General features: G+C 43.2%; 1 protein-coding gene across 1 annotated transcript; it reads right to left on the reverse strand.

The window, feature by feature from the left end:
• Window positions 1–137: 137 nt before the first annotated feature.
• On the reverse strand, window positions 138–18,919 carry LOC133156005 (multiple epidermal growth factor-like domains protein 6). The gene is made up of 47 exons (XM_061281736.1): window positions 18,596–18,919; window positions 18,426–18,519; window positions 18,263–18,350; window positions 17,436–17,624; window positions 17,260–17,365; window positions 16,957–17,175; window positions 16,644–16,745; window positions 16,381–16,572; window positions 16,194–16,304; window positions 15,720–15,912; window positions 15,516–15,652; window positions 15,225–15,449; window positions 15,017–15,158; window positions 14,828–14,951; window positions 13,963–14,154; window positions 13,756–13,893; window positions 13,399–13,581; window positions 13,119–13,313; window positions 12,893–13,041; window positions 12,644–12,812; window positions 12,432–12,566; window positions 12,183–12,335; window positions 11,910–12,111; window positions 11,426–11,566; window positions 11,177–11,362; window positions 10,990–11,061; window positions 10,799–10,925; window positions 10,599–10,732; window positions 10,198–10,395; window positions 9,541–9,690; window positions 9,183–9,362; window positions 8,883–8,999; window positions 8,574–8,723; window positions 7,829–7,981; window positions 7,437–7,652; window positions 7,123–7,227; window positions 6,018–6,162; window positions 5,600–5,811; window positions 5,049–5,267; window positions 4,820–4,926; window positions 4,291–4,444; window positions 3,240–3,339; window positions 2,947–3,110; window positions 2,188–2,424; window positions 1,944–2,116; window positions 467–575; window positions 138–295 (listed from the first exon to the last, which is right to left on the reverse strand). The coding sequence occupies exons 1-47, from the start codon at window positions 18,660–18,662 to the stop codon at window positions 147–149; spliced, it is 7,203 nt and encodes a 2,400-aa protein (XP_061137720.1). The 5' UTR covers window positions 18,663–18,919; the 3' UTR covers window positions 138–146.
• Window positions 18,920–19,219: the final 300 nt, after the last annotated feature.

Here is a 19,219-nt window from a genome sequence, read left to right on the forward strand (position 1 = left end):
ATCAATTATCACTAGAGGGAGCTTATGCACCATTAAGTGCCTAGCCACACTCCATTAAATGACCCCCTAAAAATGGAGGGCTCCACAGTCTTTACATTTTACTTTTCTAACAAACCTGTCACACCATGACGAGATTTTAATCTGTGTTACCCAGGAGAGCAGAACCCACTGGGGGCTTCCAGTCCAGAGGAGGCACAGTACGCTCCGGGAGGACACAGTTCACAGCCCTGTTCAGTAAGCAAGCCCATATGGTCGCTGAAGGTGCCAGCTGGGCATGGGACACCAGACGGTGACCCTGAGCACAAACGGCATATCGATTGTACTGCTGGTCATCAGAAAAGACCATTGTTATCATGATTATTCTCAGATAAAAATATTTGCCAAATAATGTCTGAGCTAATGCAACCATCTGCTTGCGGGGGGACAAATACATAAAAAAAAATTGTCAAAATGGCTGCCGTCCTACCTGGTGGGCAATAATGTCCTTTACGACACAGCATGGGAGTGTGAATCCCGGACATATTGCCCACGTCCATGAAGCAGTAAAATCCTGCAGGGCATGTAACACACTCGGCCTGTGGAGAGACAATTTGCAAATTCATACTTTGGGAAAAATAGAACGACAATGAGCAGATGTTTACTACGATCAACAAACGTGAACCCTTGAGCCGCTCGCTTTGCGGGTAGAGTGTGAACTATAAACTTTCCGATGGTCCAACACTTTAAGGGAACTGTAACATTCACTCGAGTAAGCAATTAAAACATCTAACGACACCGTAAGGATTTTAAAAGGTTATATGCACTCACCTGCGAGATCCAATACAAAGACTGTCATAAAAATGGTGCTTTTACTACCTAATAATAATCCCCTTTGATTGAATCTGTCATGTAATTATAATTTAACAAGAGACTATTATTACTGTGTGTGTTTTTTGGTCCTGTTACGTGGCTACACTCAGAACAAAAATTACTTGTCAATGTGATGTATTGCAGTTCCTACACCATTGTAAACTAGAACCACAATAATATACAAATTGTTTTTCTTAAATGCAATTCCCTATGGCAAATTGTCAGAAGAAAAGAAGAAATGCATCACAGCATATCAGAACAATCCCTGGATACGGTGCGAACACGGCCCAAAGGTCTTGTAAGAACCATTGGTACTGTGATTGGATATGAAGTAAGTGCTACGATCCTCCAGCAATGCCGTAACATATATAATTGTTGTATTACTGTGGAGCTGAGAGAAAAATAAAAGTTCAACATCTCAGAGCCCAAAAACAGATGAGACATATACCGTATTTTCCGGACTATAAGGCGCACCTAAAAAGCTAAAATTTTCTCCAAAGCTGACAGTGCGCCTTATAGTCCGGTGCGCCTTATATATGGACCAAATTCCTAAATTTAAACTGGCCCGAAGCATTGTGACATGAAATCAATCATAAGTGGCCTGCTGAAGACTATGAATCATGAATCAAAAAGACTATGGATCATTATTTTGTGATTATAAAGTAATTTGTTGCGTCTGAAGTTGGAATAAAAAAGATAAAATGGAGAATGATTTGATTTGGATTAAAAATCTGACATGATGCATTAATGGTGCGCCTTATAGTCCGGTGCGCCTTATATAAGGACAAAGTTTGAAAATGGGCCATTCATTGAAGGTGCACCTTTATAGTCCGGTGCGCCTTATAGTCCGGAAAATACGGTAATAACTGGCTAATTGAGCTTGCCCAAAAATGTGTTTTGTGTCAGTTCAATCAAATGGCATCAATGAAAGTGCAAAGAAAGTTCAGCTGTTCTCGCAGGATTTTCCGAACATACGTATTTGTAGTCAGATGTACATAATACATATTTTGACTCCTACATGCTAAGATATTTTTAAGGTATGTTTTTCCCCACTGAAAAGTCACGACTGGAATATTAGTCATCATCTTTCTTACCTGCCCAGGTAGATTTTGAAAGGTCCCTGGCAAGCAAGGTACTGGTTTGTGAGATCCAGGTGGACACCTATTTCCAGAAGGGCAAGGTATTGATGCATTGAGGCTCGGGCAGTAAAAGCCAGCTGAGCACATGAGAGAAGGTAAAGAGAGCCCTCCGGTGGTGCAAAGAAACCCTGCGAGGAGACGGGAGACATCCGTCAACGAAAAGACTAATTGTTGGAAAACGTGATTAACTCGTGCTGACCTGAGGGACACGGCAAGCAGTCAGATATTTGACTGTTCCCGGTTTGATTGCTGTAATGTCCCGCTGGACAAGATAATGGAGCTGAGGAACCCTGTGGACAATAATGGCCCTCAGGACAGCAGTCACCTGTCAAGCCATCATCAGCTGCTGTGGGTGACGAAGCCCCAGAGGTGCAATAATAACCAGCCTTACACTGGCCTGATGCGACAGCCAATCCAGGTGATGCACAAAACAAACCTGCATGGGCAAAAAAAGGTTGAACATTTACAGAAATGTCAATGACTTGATATGAAATGCAACTTTGTGTCTGTCGTGTCTAGCTAGCTAGCTAGATCAGGGGTGTCAAACTCGTTTTTTTCGCGGGCCGCATTGTACTCATCGCTTCTTTCGGCGGGCCACTATGACTGTCAACCCAAATAAATGTATGAGCACCTTATTATATACAGTAAAAGCTACAAAACAAACTGACAAATAACTCATTTTCAAATCAGACGAGTAAAAACTGGTCAAATATTTAAAAAATATATATATTCAAAGTGAAGACAATCTGCAATTCGAGTAATGACACACGAATTTGATGCACAATTTGCCTTCGCGGGCCACATAAAATGATGTGGCGGGCCGTATCTGGCCCCCGGGCCTTGAGTTTGACACCCGTGAGCTAGAAGGATAGCGTGCGAGTTAGCTATCTATCTAATGAAGTTGATTTTAAAATGTAAAAGCAAACAAAAATGAAGAAAAAAAAGTGTGTGTGTTGACCTGGTGGACATGGTAGGCAGTCCTGGACCTTTGCCGTTTGAGTGAAGGGATTGATGGACCCAGCTGGACATGGGTAGAGGAATTTGGACCACGTCCCAACTGGGCAGTAATGACCCTTTGGACACTCATAGAAAGAACCATTACTGTTTCCAGGACAGTAGAACCTATCCAGATAAAAATATTGAATTAAAAAGTAATGTGGAGCACAGTTTTGTTCCATCATTAGCAGTGTTCCCATTGCACAAACATCTATATGTTTACGATGACTGCGTGTCTTGCTTTAGCAGGTTTACCCTTGGGGACAGGCACTGCAGCTGGCTAGGCCGTCCTCCATGCTGATGGTTCCCCGGGGACAGAGCTGAGGAGCCGCGGAGCCCTCGGAACAGTAATAACCTAGTTGCATGTCCACCAGAGTCATGAAAGAGACGCACACTTAAGCACACAAACGCTCGCAATCCGCAACGGATGCACTTCGATTTCCATTGTCGGCACAGCAGCTGTTCATGTTTAGCTAAACCTATTAACTTGAAGAAGAGCTTTGTTTACAAGCTGAGCAGGCTAACACTGAGCTTATGTAAATTCGGAATGAAATTATACTTTCCATTTGCCTTTATGTTCCCTATAGTGACATGCATAGAAAAGCTTGTTATGCCCTGTTGTCTGGGTAACAACATTATCCCTAATTTTGAAACATTTTAAAACCGATTTGAACCGATTTTTAAAACGTGAGTGTCCAGCTTTGTTTGCATTATGTTCCAAGTGTTCAAGTCTTGCCAAGTTTTCTCACAATCTATCTCATGTTATCTGTGACGAGATTTAGCTAGGACTGGTGACTCCCGAAGAATCAAAGATTTATTCTGTGATTTTCTACATTTGGCACACGTTCGGCAAAATCGTACAACGCTGCTCGCTGGGATCCACAGTTGGCTCTAAGTAAATGCTGTAAATAATACTGAATTAAATTTATGTCAGCAAATAATTCCCTAATCCATCTTTAGGAGCAAAATGTGCAAATGAGCCCATTATTCATTCACTCTCAGTTTCACTCTCTCAAACTGAACTAACCCTAAACTGAACGCAGCATGCACGGTGGTATGAGTCATCGACTGACAGAAAATACAACCAGGAAAGAGGAATAGACGTAAAAGAAAATAACTACTAGCTGACTAGAGAAGAAACTCTTATTGACTGCCAACCCAATTAATATCTTTGACGTCTATAACCGTCAATGGCACTGAACACATCCAAAGATGTAATGACTCGAGAAAATATTTCAGAAAAATCCAAGAATTAAGCCTTAGAGAACATTATTCTCCCCATAGATGTCTCATTTGTGTTGATCACCTTTTGGGCACAATCCACCACCGTCGTCTCCTGAAGTTGGATCAGGCCGAAGCGCCCCCCCTGCGCAGAAAAAACCTTCCAAGCATTTTCCGGAAGGCGCCGAGAGGCCGACAGCGTCACAGTAGTAACTAGGGAGACAGGGCTCACAATCCTCCTGAGAGGAGACAAGTGGGTCACAAAAAAAAGGATGAAAAAGCGAGTGTACCTCATTTTAACATTCATAAAGAATTCAATATTGATTGGCTGCCACACTGATTAATTACTGTAAGTAATGTACGGACGTGGCGAGGCGCAGCTGGAGGATAGAAATTATTGATTTACCATAACTGTAATGGACAAGTGTGTATTACCACACAGCGACATCAATGAAAACATGATGCAATAATAAATTGTGTTTTGTTTGGATTTTGCAATTGCATGGGCAATAACTGCATTCGTGCATATGGGTCAATTGGGGTCTCATCCATCCATCCATCCATCCATCCATCCATCCATCCATCCATCCATCCATCCATCCATCCCGACTCACCTGGGAGGCTAATTTGGTGAGGTTGGAGAAAGTACCACGAGGACACGGTCGAGGATGGATACTGGCCTGGGGACAATAATGGCCAACAGGACAAGGCCCCCCCTCCCCTGGTAAGAAGGAAAATCTTTTGACAAGCATCTCAAAACCATTGATGGAGATTCCTCGTCATATAAATGTCAGGCAAGTGGGCAGATTATAAACGAGCAGCACATCCTGGGTGCTTGTTTACCTGCAGCCGGCGAGTCTGGTCGAGGAACGTCGTTTCCACGGACGCAGTAATATCCTTCCTGACACGCTCCACTGACAGCTGTGCCATTTGTGGAGGAGCAGTAATGGCCTCCATCACACTGCTTGCACTGAGTGACAGACCAGTATCCCGGGTCAGGACCATATGTCCCTGATGGACAGCTTCTCAGGTCAAAGCCAGTTTTCTCAGGGCAGTAGAAGCCTGCAAAACAAATATTAGGAGTTTAAGAATAGCAAACAAAAAATGGAAATGTATGTATATTGATGGAGGGAGAAATGTCATAAAGGCAAGTGCTGGGGTCCGAAGTTGTTGGGCTGGAGGGAACAAAAACAACGTGTTCAGCTATTGATTGCAAAACAGTCTGAGAAATGCACATTTCATCAGCCAATATGCAGTACGGCCATGTTGTCATCAGGGACAAGGTTTGCTGGCTGATGAAAAACTGTAGCCATCTTTGATTTACCGTGTGATCAATTTGGCACTCGCTCAGTGTTTAGATCTGAGCAATTGAAGTCTAGGAACTTGTATCAAACCTGGAGGACACGGTTGCAAGATGCCAGTCACGCAGTGCCAGCCTGGAAGACAAGGCTCACACCGAGTGGCATGTGTGACGGCAGCATATGTCCCCGGATCACAAGGTATTGGTTCGCCCGTCCCTTCGGGGCAGTAAGAGCCTTCGGGGCAAGGTCCTCCTGTCATTCCATCAGTCGGGCTGGGTGTGACAGCTCCCCCAAGACAGTAATACCTACATAAACATTATAAAACGATGAGCACTATGCAAGAAAAATAAATCTTGCCAGGCAGCAATTTTGCTGCTTCATTGTTATTTGACAAGCCATGAAAATGCGAATGACCTCAAGACTGATTGAATAAAACCTGAATTAAAAAAAAAAAAGTGGAACGTCTAGTGACTTTCTGGAAACTTTATAAAAGGAAGAGCATGTAGTGTACCCTCCAAGGCAGCGTCCAGTCGGGTAAGTCAACCCAGCTCGGTCACAGTAAAATCCCCCAAGACAGATTTGACAGTCCTCCTGTGTTTGCAATCCTGTGCTGTTCGACCAGCTACCCGTGGGACACTCCATAGGAGCAGTGGCGCCTGTAAGAGAAGCCGAGAAGATTGTAAAAATATTCACGTCACTTTTGCATTCGGAGGTGAAAAAAAAATGCGGCGAAATAACTGACTCAGAAGCCACAATCAGTAGTTAAGGACAAAAAATGGCCTCATTTGACAAGAAAAGGGTCAGTGCCTTTGCTGTGAGTAAACACATTAATCTGAAGAAAGCACTGTTAAAACTTACGAGATAGATGTTGTCAGAAAATCCTTTAGGCCACTAGATGGTAATTAACATGAATAAAACAGGAGTGGCCTTAGACTAGGACGGCGCAGAATGTTAACTGCAGGCGGCATACATTTGCTTATATTAGCTAGAAGTGTGAGCTCAGATAACCCTGGAAAATCTAAGGCTTCAAAAAGTGTAAGGACTGTGACTGAATAGTGTCCAGCATCACCCTTGAGGTATTGTAAATATTTAAGTAACCCATCACATCTCAGCTAGGAGTCAGTCAGTAAAAGTCTCCAGTTGGAATATTAATTGGAACACATAAGAGGGAGCACAGAACTCCCATTCTGGCTTCCCTCCACCCGTGTGCACTTTAGAACTCTTTTTAGAATACCGTATTTTCCGCACTATAAGGCGCACCTAAAGACGTCCAATTTTCTCCAAAGCCGACAGTGCGCCTTATAATCAGGTGCGCCTTATATATGGACCAATATTGAGCCACTACAACAGGCGTGTCCAAAGTCCGGCCCGCGGGCCAAATGTATATATCTTATATATGGACAAAGTTTTAAAATGGGCCATTCATTGAAGGTGCGCCTTATAATTCGGTGCGCCTTATAGTGTGGAAAATACGGTAATTTAATTTTCTCGCCTTATCTCACATGTCTTCTTCCTTTGAATTGATTTATGTTTGATTGTTATTTCTGACGTGGTATGTTGTTATTGTCAATCACATTGTATACATATTGTCTATTGCTACAATATGACCTAGTTACCTGCTGGGCAGTAATGACCAGGAGGACATTTTGAACCGGAAAGATCATCCAACGGGGTCGGAGAGGATGCGCCGCCTTGGCACCAAAAACCAGCAAGGCATGGTCCTAAGGGTAGTTTAAAAATATATATAATAATAATAATAAATAAATTAAAAATAAATTAAAAATAAATAAATAAATAAATAAATAAATAAATAAATAAATAAATAAATAAATAAATAAATAAATAAATAAATAAATAAATAAATAAATAAATAAATAAATAAATAAAGGCATCATAATACTGCAATCACAACATAACTCCTTGATCCAACCTGCCGGCTCTGAAAGTCCTAGCGAAGGACAGTACTGTCCACCAGGACATGGCATGCAGTCTGAAAGGCTGTCCGTGTGCTCTCTTGGGTTGAATGAGCCTACGGGGCAAGGGTGCTCCTTGGACATGCTTGTGCCTTCAGGGCAGTAATGTCCTTTTGGGCACAGCCTCAGCAAGGAGCCGTTAGCTGTACTCAGCCTGGGATCACAGTAGTAACCTTGTGAAAAGAGACGTGCATATATTTAAATAATATGGCGATGTTCTTAAAACAACACTGACACATTAGGTTAATTAGTTGGATTAATGTCAGCATGTGGATCATCATTTAATGTAAACATGTTCAGAGATGCTTGTTCAAGTGTTATGATAAATACCTACATTATGTGGACTCACCTGCTTTACATGTAATGCACGCAGCTTGCCTCTCTCTGTCCTGGTAAGTTCCCGATGGACAAGACTCTGGAGCCGCACTACCACTGAGGCAGAAATGACCCGGTGGACACGGCAGAGCTTTCGCAACAATTTGGCCAGGGGGGCACCAATAACCTGTGAAGTTTTACGAAATAGTTCCATGGCAGTTAATGTCGAAATTCCAATTATGTTACAGAGTTGAATGAGATAAGCAGTAAAGGAAAAAGATTGGCTGGACATTTCTAACGCCCATACAAATTAGCACTAAAAAATAAAAGTCAAGTTAAAATACTCAGTTTTCAGAGTAATGTTGCCACCTAGTGGCAATGTTTTATTTATTTATTTATTTATTTATTTTATACCTATGAGCACTGGCGGAGCTAGGATTATTTTTCCTTGGTGGGGTCATGAGGCGGGGTAACAAGCATAACAACAATAGAAATTACAAACTCAAGCTATTCTGCTGAAAATACTGACGAAGATTCATATGTCCCTTGCGTGTGGAAATGTTGCAAAAAAATTCCTGGAAAAATATCAGAAAATACCCAAAAGTCTAACCATATTTCAGGAGGCCAGTGCCCCCGCGGTCCCCCTCTAGCTCCGTACTGTCAGTGCAATAATTCAATGTTAAAATTGGAATTTTACTTGAAGAAAATTAAGGTTTAATACCAAATTATACATGCTCAAATTTGGAGGTTCCACTATATCATATAGTCATGACGCAAACCTTGATCACAGGGCCCAGTTGGCGTACTAAGGCCCGGTCTACTGCAGTAGAATCCAGCCGTACAAGGTTGACAATCAGCCCTGCTGGTCAGACCTGGTACTGCAGAAAATGTGCCAGCGGGACATAACTGCGGTTCTCCAGAGCCTTCAGCTGTAGGGTGACAAAAAGTTTATTCAGTGGTTTAAGTGTTGTCCTACGACTCCACCATGAACAAATGGAATTTGTTTTTTACTCTTTGATAAGCTCACTTAAAAATGATTATTGGCAATTAGCGAAACAACTGTTCCTCTGCAGTACAGCGGGGCTTACCGCAGTATGTCCCACTTGGACAGATGCTGCCTGTTTCGCCATCTGTTGGCTTGGCCTCAGTGGCTCCTCCTTTGCAATAATAACCTGGAGAACAAGGACCCATCGGCGAAGCCAAACCTGTTGATCATCAACGGTAGATTTGCATATCATATACCGATACTACACCCAGAGGATACTTCACTTTTTAATGAATCCAATATTTCTATCATTATGAAGATGGGGGAAAAAAAACTTTTCACTTGGATTATACATTGATTGTTAGCTCTTGTAAATAATTGAGCTTCATCAAATTCTAATTACCTGAGATGTTACAGAAAGCTCCAGGTAGACAAGGGAGGGGCTCCGAGCTGCCTGTGGGGCAGTAAAAACCTGGATGGCAGCGCCCCCCTGTGGCAGTGGCGGGGCACAGACAGTTGGCGTTGGTGTAATTATCCAGGTCAAAGGGTTGGGAGTTCCACGCTGCTGAGACGCAAAACCAACCTGAGGTGTTTAAGATATGGGACAGGAAAATAATAACCTGACTTAGAAGAAGCTTTTTTGTGCAGTGCTGCTTAATCTGGCACTACCAGAAGTCTGTGTACTGACAATGACAAATGAGTCTTCTCTTTTTTGGGTTTAGAGCTCAACAACAGCAATAAAAAAAGAAATCGGAACTGACCAGCTTTGCATTTTCCAGACACATTAGTAAGCCGCTCCTTCCCACAGAAGTATCCAGGGGGGCAAGGCAAGCAGCTGTCCAGACTCTGGGTCATGCGCTCAGGGTTGTAGTAGCCACGAGGACACGGGTACTGAGTGGCATGCCTTGTACCTGCAGTATACATACAATAGAATTCCACCAAGGCCAAACAAACTAAAGCAAGCTCAGCTGCAAACTGTTTTTTTTGTCAAGTTCATCAATTGTTTGGATTGTTGCAAAATGTCACTTTTGCAACTCCATGACTCACGCAGGTTTTTCCTTGATAATCAGAACCAAAAAAAAAGTACAATTAAATGAAACATCTCATAAAACCAGTGAATACACAATTGAGTGTGAATAATATAATAAACTAAAATAAAATGAAGAATGCACAATTAAGTGCAAATACTAAATAATATAATAAACTAAAATAAAATGAATAATGCGCATTTTAATTTGTTAAAATTCAAAGGGAAGTCTTAGCAAACATCATCTTGGTGACATCGACTTCTTTCAGATTTTCAATTTAAACCTCGATTTTGTATTGGATCTCATTAAATATGCAGGTGTACCTAATGAATTGTCCAGTGAGCAAAATATGCCAAGCAAGAACACAAAGAGGTTTCTGGGTGAGCCTACCATCGGGACAGTAGAACCCTGGCGGGCAAGGAAACTTAGCAAAGTCGCTTGTCTTCTCCGGGCAGTAGTAGCCAGCAGGGCAGGGTGAGCATATTGACTGTCCTGTGAGGTTTGTGTAGGATCCAGCTGGGCAGGATGTTGGGGCTGTACTGCCTTGCAGGCAATAATGAGCGGGTGGGCAAAGACCTCCCTCCGAGCCTGTGGAGGGGAAAAGCAATTAGATGCGGCAAATTACTGCCATCATGACCGTTAAGCTGTTATTATGATGAATCTTGTGATAAAGCCTGACTAATTCATGTATCACTGTCAACAAAGTATCGTCATGCATTCATATTTCCTGCATTTGGCATTGGTGGAGGTCTGTAGGGAAAGAAAGAATTTAATATTGTATTATGTGTTACCTGTTGCTGCTGAGTCTCCACCTGGACAGTAAAAACCTGTCTGACATCTTCCCGACGGTCGACTCAGACCTTCGGTTGCACAGAATCGACCTGCCGGACACGGGCTGCATCCGTTGATATCTGTCACGTAAAGACTAAAAGCACAAAGACATGTCAAAATGTTTCGATTTTAAAAAGGTGTTGTATTAGTTCTCCCTGACCTATCCGAGTAGGTTCCAAGGGGACATGGGAACGGAAGACTGGTCCCCTCAGGACAATATGTCCCCTTTGGACATGCTCCTCCAACTCCAGTACTGTAATTTACATCTGGATTTGGGAAGTTTACACCTGTAAAAAGTTTTTATTTGTAATCCGGTTCGTCAGTATATTGCCAAATTTGAAAATAGCTTACCTGCTATGCAGTAGTAACCAGCCTGGCAGGGTCCGGTGGGCTCAGAAAGACCCCAGTCGTCACAGTAGAAGCCTGTTAACAAGCCAGAGAAAACAAAAACACAAAAAAAAGGCACAATAAAATTGAGTGAGTTCCATTCCAGTGCTGGTTTAGCTAAGTGATACCAAATATGAGACAATACTCTCACCTGGTGGACAAATGAGGCACTGTTCTACTTGGCTAAAGCCCAAATGAGGGTTGTATGTGCCAGGAGGGCAAGGCAGGATGCCTTCGACACCCCTCTCGAGACAATAGTGACCTAAAGGGCAAGGTTGGATGGCCTCCCCTGATAGACAGTAGCTCCCGGGGGGGCAATCTCTGCAGGCTTCTGCGCCTTCGAATCAAAATGGAATTTTAAAATGTATTTGTATTTTATATCGACATACTTCTTTAGTACCTGTTGTGTTTGTGAAGGTCCCATCGGGGCACGGTGTAGGGGAGGCTGAACCCATGAGGCAGTAGTGCCCGATGGGACAAATGTTCCCTGTCAAACCATCAAAAGGTTTTGGAGACACTGCGCCCCCTGAACAATAAAACCCTAAAAAAAAAAAAAAAAAAGACCAGGAGGAATTTAGTGATTTAAAACACTATCAGCCGTGATTTTTTTTTTTATTGGTCAACATCAAATTAGCTTTATAAGGCAATAAAAGGAACATTATTACCGGGAAGAGCTTTTAATTTTTCTTTTTTTGTAGCTCTTTAGATTTTCATTATAAGGAAATTAAAAAAGTCATAATTGCAGAGATTATTATTATTATTAATTATTATTATCATTACTATTTAAAATAAAAGGCTATAAAAGGCAATCATGATTATAGTTGTATGTTTTTGTGTAATGTAATTATGACAGTAATAAATGTATTGACAAATTTGTACATCACCTGGATCACATGTCCCTGAAGGTTTTATTATTCCAGTTGTGTTACAGTATAGTCCAGGTGGGCAGGGCAGGCAGTCTGACAGATTTTGGGCCCCCAAACTATTACTCCAAGTTCCAACTGGACAGGGGTGTTGTTGTGGGTATTTGGTCCCTCTGGGACAAACGTAGCCTGCAGGACACACTCCTCCAGACTCCAAAGCAACCTGAGGGAATAAACGATCGAATCATTGGAAATTTAAATATTAATGATGTCATACCGGATTGCTTGTCTTACTGGAGTAGCTGTAGAAGCTGCCGAGGTGCAATAATGCCCGGGGTCACAGGGGCCCTCTGGGTTAGCGAGGCCAGCTTTACTGCAAAACCATCCTGCCTCACATGGACGACAATGCTGCACATCTTCACCACCAGGCTCATCTAAATACCGACCCTAAATCGTCACATTCCATATTGTTGACATTAAATTATTATCAGTTGCCCCAGTAGTACAAAAAAATCCATTTGATGTATCATGCCCTCAACTGACAATAGGACAAGGGTGAGGAGAAGATGATGCTGGAGGACAGTAGTATCCTTTTGGGCACAGTGGTGTCTGGGACAAACCGGTCTGGTTGCACAGTCGACCTCCTTGACAGTGCACGCACGACTGTGCACCTCGGCGCTTTGGAGAAGAAGAGAAAACAACCTTGAATAATATATCAAGTCTGCATCAGCACAATGTCACTTTTTTCTTCATACTGGCTGGAAAGTTCCAAAAGGACACGGCTCTGGCTTGACTGCTCCTTCCAATGTATAGTGACCCTGCTCTGCTTCATGCTGGATGGGAGAAGCGGATCCGCCAGTGCAGTAATATCCAGGAGAGCAAAGGCCTGAAGGGGAAGTGTTGTTGGAACCTAAACAATAAAAACTTAGAGGAAGGGAAACAAAATGTCATGGGAGGCTCAAGGTGTTAAAACCATTTTTTTTTTTGCCGTAACATGATGTTACCCTGGTGGACAGCTGACACAATCTTGAAGTCTACCCAGACCGGAGCTGTTACTGAAAGTTCCAGGGGGGCATGGAAGAGGCGAGATGGAACCTGGTGGACAGTAACTTCCTGGAGGACACAAACCGCCTGTCTTTCCGTCTATTGGAGTCTGGTTAGAATCACAATAAAAGATTCATGTCATGTGAGGTCCTTATTCTTGGTAGAAAAAAAAATCCCAAAACATACAGCAGACTTAGCTCCCTCTTTACAGTAAAATCCAGCTTTGCAGATACCAGAAGCCTCTGCCAAGCCTACCCCACTGCAGTACCAACCGGCACCACAAAGAGAGCACTCCGACACATCACTGAGAGCTGAGCGTGAGCCATAGCTTCCCTCCGGACAGGTTTGAGCGGAGGAGGATCCTTCAGGACAATAAAACCCCTATAAAGTCAATGATAGATGGACACTAATAAAGGGAAACTGCTGGAAATCTAGTGTCAGTCTATAAAAGAGTGTGTAAAGCCACCTGAGGGCAGACAGAGGGGGTGTGCATTCCTGCTCGGTCACAGTAGTGCCTGGATGGGCATGAAACACACACCTCTCCGCTGTGACCAAATTCTGTGCTTCTGTATTGCCCAGCTTGGCAGGGGTTGGAATATTTGTACCCAGTTCCGATAGGGCAGTAATGCCCGTCGGGGCAAAAGCCAGTCTGCAAGACAAAGTAGTGTGAAATAAATTTCTGTGAAGGCAAATTTCTAATACACTCATTCACTACCATTGACGGCTATAGACGTCAAATATCCGGAGCTGGTTGTGAATGAGTTAACTGGAACTGAGCTTTCAAGGACAAATACTGAAACGTGCATGATTGATGTAGTCTTACAGGTGTTGTGATGGGGTGCTCCTCAGGGTGCTCGGAAAAACAGTACTTCCCTTCAGGGCACGGGACACATTCAGTGACTTCACTTAAACCGGGATTGGCACTGTAGGTACCATTGGGGCAGGGAATGGGGTTGGGATCCTGCAGGGAAATGTGTCGGGAGGTCACAAGCCTTGATGATAAGTCTGAATGTGCACTTCTTAAACTCACAATGCCTCCCCCAGGGCAGAAGAAGCCACGAGGACAGAGAATGGCTGAGCGGCGAGGGTCTCGGGCCAAGCCCTGAGAGCAGAGGAAGCCCGGGGGGCACACCATGACACTTAGCATGGTTTCTTCACTTGTGGTCTCGTTACTGCAGAAGTGCCCCGGCAAGCACGGAGAACACTCTGCAGCACCTTCGTCCTACACACACACAGAAAAAGTTAAAAGGTTATGGAGGAAGATTCAGCAAGTTATTGATGTTAAAGATATCCACCGGTATGGGGGAGGAATATCGCAAGATGGAAACTTAAAAGACAAAAGGAGAAGAGGAAATGGAAGGTTGAAGAAAGAATACATTATATAACGCTTTTATTTGTGATGTCAGAAAAACGAATTCTCTGTTGTCGTTAATTTTTATTGATTATAAATTTTCTGAAATGTAGATAAATATTAATATTGATGGAATTATTGGCTAAAAAACGCACCAAACATCTGGAAAACTGAATTTAAATAGGCATAATAATGAAAACAATAATAATAATATCTCTAATAATCTTTAGGTCCTTTTTAACAAACTACCTACAAAATTAAAAAAAACTTTGTGATGGTAATAGTTTCAGCTTTTGACCAAATGACTTTTCATACATAAAACTAGGAACTTGGAAAAGTCAGCCAGCGTCACAGAGTGAAAAAAAAAAATAATTTGCTCCTCTCCTCTACAGATAGGAGGTGACTAATATGAGCTGTATCACTGCGGAGGCTGAAAAGGTAAAAAAATAAAATAAAATAAATAACACCATCAGGATGACAAACATTATCTGCTTCTTACTGATCAGCTGACCAGTCACAAAAGACGGTGGGCGATGAATCTTACAGAATAGCTGCCGGCTCCGCACACTTTGGGGTTAACCGTGGCTGAGTGGGAGCAGAAATAACCGGCGGGGCAAGTGGAGCAGTCCTCCAGCGTCTCCCCTCCTTCTAGGCGGCGAAATGTTGATCTGGACAAAGATGGAACGGGAGTGCATATACTGAGCCCTCTCGGTTTTTTAATATCGATGCTTACGGGGGGCAGGGGGCAGGTTTGGAGCTTCCTTCGAGACAAAATGAGCCTTCGGGGCAAGGCAGGCAATCGTTTTTCTGCCTGTTGCCCATGTGGAGGCTATACGTGCCCGCGGGGCAGGGAAACTGGGCGCCGTATGCGGTCCCTGAGGATAAAACATCATGCACGTAAATGGGTTTAGTTCCTCAAGAGATTTCCGATTTTTGTGTACCTTTGGGACAGTAGTGGCCAGAGTTGCATCGGCCCGACGGCGCTCCCGATCCTACCAAACAATACCAACCCTGCGGGCATGGCTGGCATTCGCTCTCGGCTTCTAATCCACTCTGACCGCTCCAAGTGCCCACGGGACATTTGTACTGGGTGGGGAACTTGGTACCGGGTGGGCAATAATGGCCGACAGAGCAGGAGAGAGGTGGTCGGTGGATCCCACCAGTCCCTAAGAAAATAAAATATTAACTTGCTCATCAATATTTTTTCACTTCACTAAACAGGAGCGACGAACCTCGAAGACAAGCGTATCGGGCCGGACACTGCTGACATTGCGAGCGATCCGTGAGGTCCGTACGATTGCTCAGTGTCCCTGGAGGACACGCGTTGCTCGGATCGTCAGGTTTCGATGAACCGGGAGGACACGCAAACCTAAACAGTGAGGGGAGGGGCGCAATTAGTCAAAATGGTCCAGATAATGACATTGACGGTTCCTCACCCTTGCATGCAGTTCACATCTGGAGCCGTCAGAGCGATCCGAGTGCAGGCCTTTCCTGCGTGGCACTCTCTGCAGTCAGCCAACTCGGCCTGACCCTCCAAAGGGTTAAAGGAACCCGGCATACACGGTACAGGGTCACTTGTCCCCTCGGGGCAATAGAAACCGGCTGGGCATCTGAGACAGTCCTTAGAACCTGGAGAAGGAGAACGTTTATTTTTATCTTCCTTTTTCTGTACAATTATTTCGAAGATAACCCCTCTGTGCCCTTTTTTGCATCCCATCTGTTAGGATTCATATTTATCTCATGAGTCATCCTGAATATAAGGACATCATATATGGGTTTATTTTTATCTTACAACTGCAGTGACATATCAAGCAACACATCCTTTAAGGGCAAACTTCAGCTTGGTGTTGGAGGAATTCACGTAAATGATAAGATATTTAATTACATGATATCATAAAATGCAAACCAACTTATTGCTCCTTGATTAGGGGTGAAGGTGCCTCGGGGACATGTGACTTCCTCCGGGGTGCCAGCAGGACAGAACCTTCCGCGAGCGCAAGGCAAGCCAGGAGCTGAGGAGCCTGTCAATACAAACACATATTACATTTTCGGATTTAATTACCGTATTTCTACTTCCAGTCATCAGGTTGAACTTACCAGCAGGACAAAATCGTCCTTCGCTGCATCTTTTGCAAGATGCCCTACTTGTCTGACCGACTTGTTCTCCTGCTGTTCCAGCAGGACAAGGTGACCCATGAGGGATGGCTGTGCCCTCCTCACAATAGAAACCCGCTGGGCACAAGAACTGAGGGGAGGGCCGAGCTGAGGTCCCTTCCAGACAGTAAAACCCTAGAGACAAGTATTTGGGGATAAGGATAAATTACTTGAATCGTTCATCAACAATCTAATCAATCTACTACCTGCAGGACAGATTGTGCAGTTTGCCCGTCTCTGGAGACCCTCTTTGGGACCATAACTCCCTGCGGGACAAGGTATAGCGACACCTCCTTCACAGTAATGACCTATGTTGAAAAAAAAACATAACGTAATTTTTGGACTATAAGACGCACCGGACTATAAACCGCACCAGCTAAAATTCGTGACTCAGGGTTCAAAATTTGACAAAAAAGTAGCGTCTTATATTCCGAAATTTACGGTAAATACTTTTTACATATTACAGACATTATTATCTCCCTACCGGGACAAATGATTACAATATAGATGGACACTAACCTACTGGACACGTAATGCAAACTGAATCCTCAAGTTTGTATGTTCCTGGTCTACATGGACCGGGTTGACTTGACTGCCGCCTCCAGAGAGAGGGCGTGGCTCCCCGACACGATGTGTAGGTATCATTACATCTCTGACACGAGGTCTGACCCGCTGTGGAAGTTAAGCCTGGTGGACAAGAGAGCGGCTGGGACATCCCGCTATGCGGACAGTAACTTCCTGTGGAATATTTTACTTTTATTTGATTAGCTGTTGTAGATCATGTGCACTGATGCATTGTAATTTATTTTATTTTATTTTAACCTGCAGGACACTGAAGGCAGTGGATAGTACACACGCTGGAGTAGAATCCAGGGTGGCAGTCATTACACTCCGTGTGATCAAAATTTGGCTCTTTTCCAGGCGCACACTGTTAGCCATGAAAGTATTGTTAGCAAAAAAAAAAATGCACGTAGCAAAACATAATAATCATCTCTTACTTTGTGTGCAAATCCAAAAGTACAAACTGAATCTACAGGACATGTTAGACACTGGAGAATCCCTTCAGGAGAATGTTCCCCGGGAGGACATAAGGAGATGCTTCCATTAGCTGGAAAGCAGGAGAAACCTGCTGGGCAGAGCTTGCAATCTACTCGGTCCTCGGACGCTATCAGACCTGGGAAACAAGGCTGTGACACACCACGGGGAGTCATGACATAACAGAATCGCTCATTCATAATAGAAGACATAATCACCGTTGGTATTCTAGAGTGCATCTTCACGCCTAAGAGCTAAAGAATGAGGTCACCATGCTCCGTGTGAGGCCCCCCCCCCTTCTTCTATAACCACATGAATAGTTTTTCAGTTCAAAGTTAGGAACACGTCGTCTGTGGGTTTTTTTTTTTCAATTGTTATGATTAATGGCTCTCAAGTGTAGACAAATATAATCTTGGCAAGACCTTAAGGCCATTGTGAATCGTGTTGAAGTAGGACTCGACATCACTTATTGGACTTTGTAGACCAGGCGTGTCAGTTATTTTTGTCACGGGCCATATCGTAGTCATAGTTTCCTTCCGAGGGCCATTATGACTGTCAACCCAAACATTGTATAAGCTATGAAACAAACCGACAAATAACTCGTTTTCAAATTAGACTAATAAAAACAGTTCAAATATTAAAACCAACAATGGAAAAAAAGGATTAAAAGTGAACACAATTTGCAATTTTAGTAATTGATTCATTTGATGCACAATTTTTCCGCCGGCCACATAAACTGATGTGGCGGGCCGTATCTGGCCCCCGGGCCTTGAGTTTGACACCAGTTTACCTTGCAGTCAGTGCTTCTGCTTTTCCCCGTATACGGATTGAATGTTCCCAAGCCACATCTCTGAGCCGCTGATTCATTTCCAGGACAACTGTGGAACAGCCATACATCATCAAATCAATATTTTACCTGCATTTTTTTTTCTTTGATTTTATTGGGGGCTTACAAATGACCCGAGGGGCACTCCAAGCAATATTGGTGGGAGAAGTAGGTTCCTTCTGGACACTCAACAAATTCATTTGAGAATTGATCTGTGCTGGCTTCAAATGATTAGACACAAATATAACATATGAGATTTGACTTACAAAAAGAGATGAAGTAACATATCGTTCTTACCAGACGTCAATCCGAGTTGGACGCACATCACAAAAATCAATAAATCTAAAAACCACAATAGATGCATTTTCAATAAACATCCAATAAGGCCTAATAGGCTTTGTTAATTCCGAATTGTTTGGTCTGAACCTGCGTGACTGTTTAATGTATGAAAGTGAGAAGCTCTCAGTCGCTGAAAGTGAAACGAGAACACGATTGCCGAGGGAGTGCCGAAGTTGATAATGGTGTTCGGTGATGGAGTGTAACTGGATTCTTCTTCTTCATAATGCATGACTATGTGGGAAAGAGAACTTCGTATCTACGTTTGTAATTATTCATGCAGCCTGTGCTATTCGTGAGGTGCTGACAATGAGGCGAATGGAACGCACGAAAATACAAAAATGATGTGCTTGTTTCAAACATGCACATTTAGGATTTAAAGATTAACATCCTGTTTGAAATGATCATCAGTCGCATTTTCTAAAGACATGTACCACATCTTCATCTATTGCATCATTTATCCAACGCTTTTTTTTCCCAACAATTTTCTCGCGCCTTTAAATATCAATGATTGGGTTTACAGTTGGCATATCATCTTTGACGACAAGCTTGTCATCTCTCAACTGAACTTTCCGTAGCGATGCG

The sequence above is a fragment of the Syngnathus typhle genome, linkage group LG6, assembly GCF_033458585.1.
Source record: "Syngnathus typhle isolate RoL2023-S1 ecotype Sweden linkage group LG6, RoL_Styp_1.0, whole genome shotgun sequence".
Lineage (NCBI taxonomy): Eukaryota > Metazoa > Chordata > Actinopteri > Syngnathiformes > Syngnathidae > Syngnathus > Syngnathus typhle.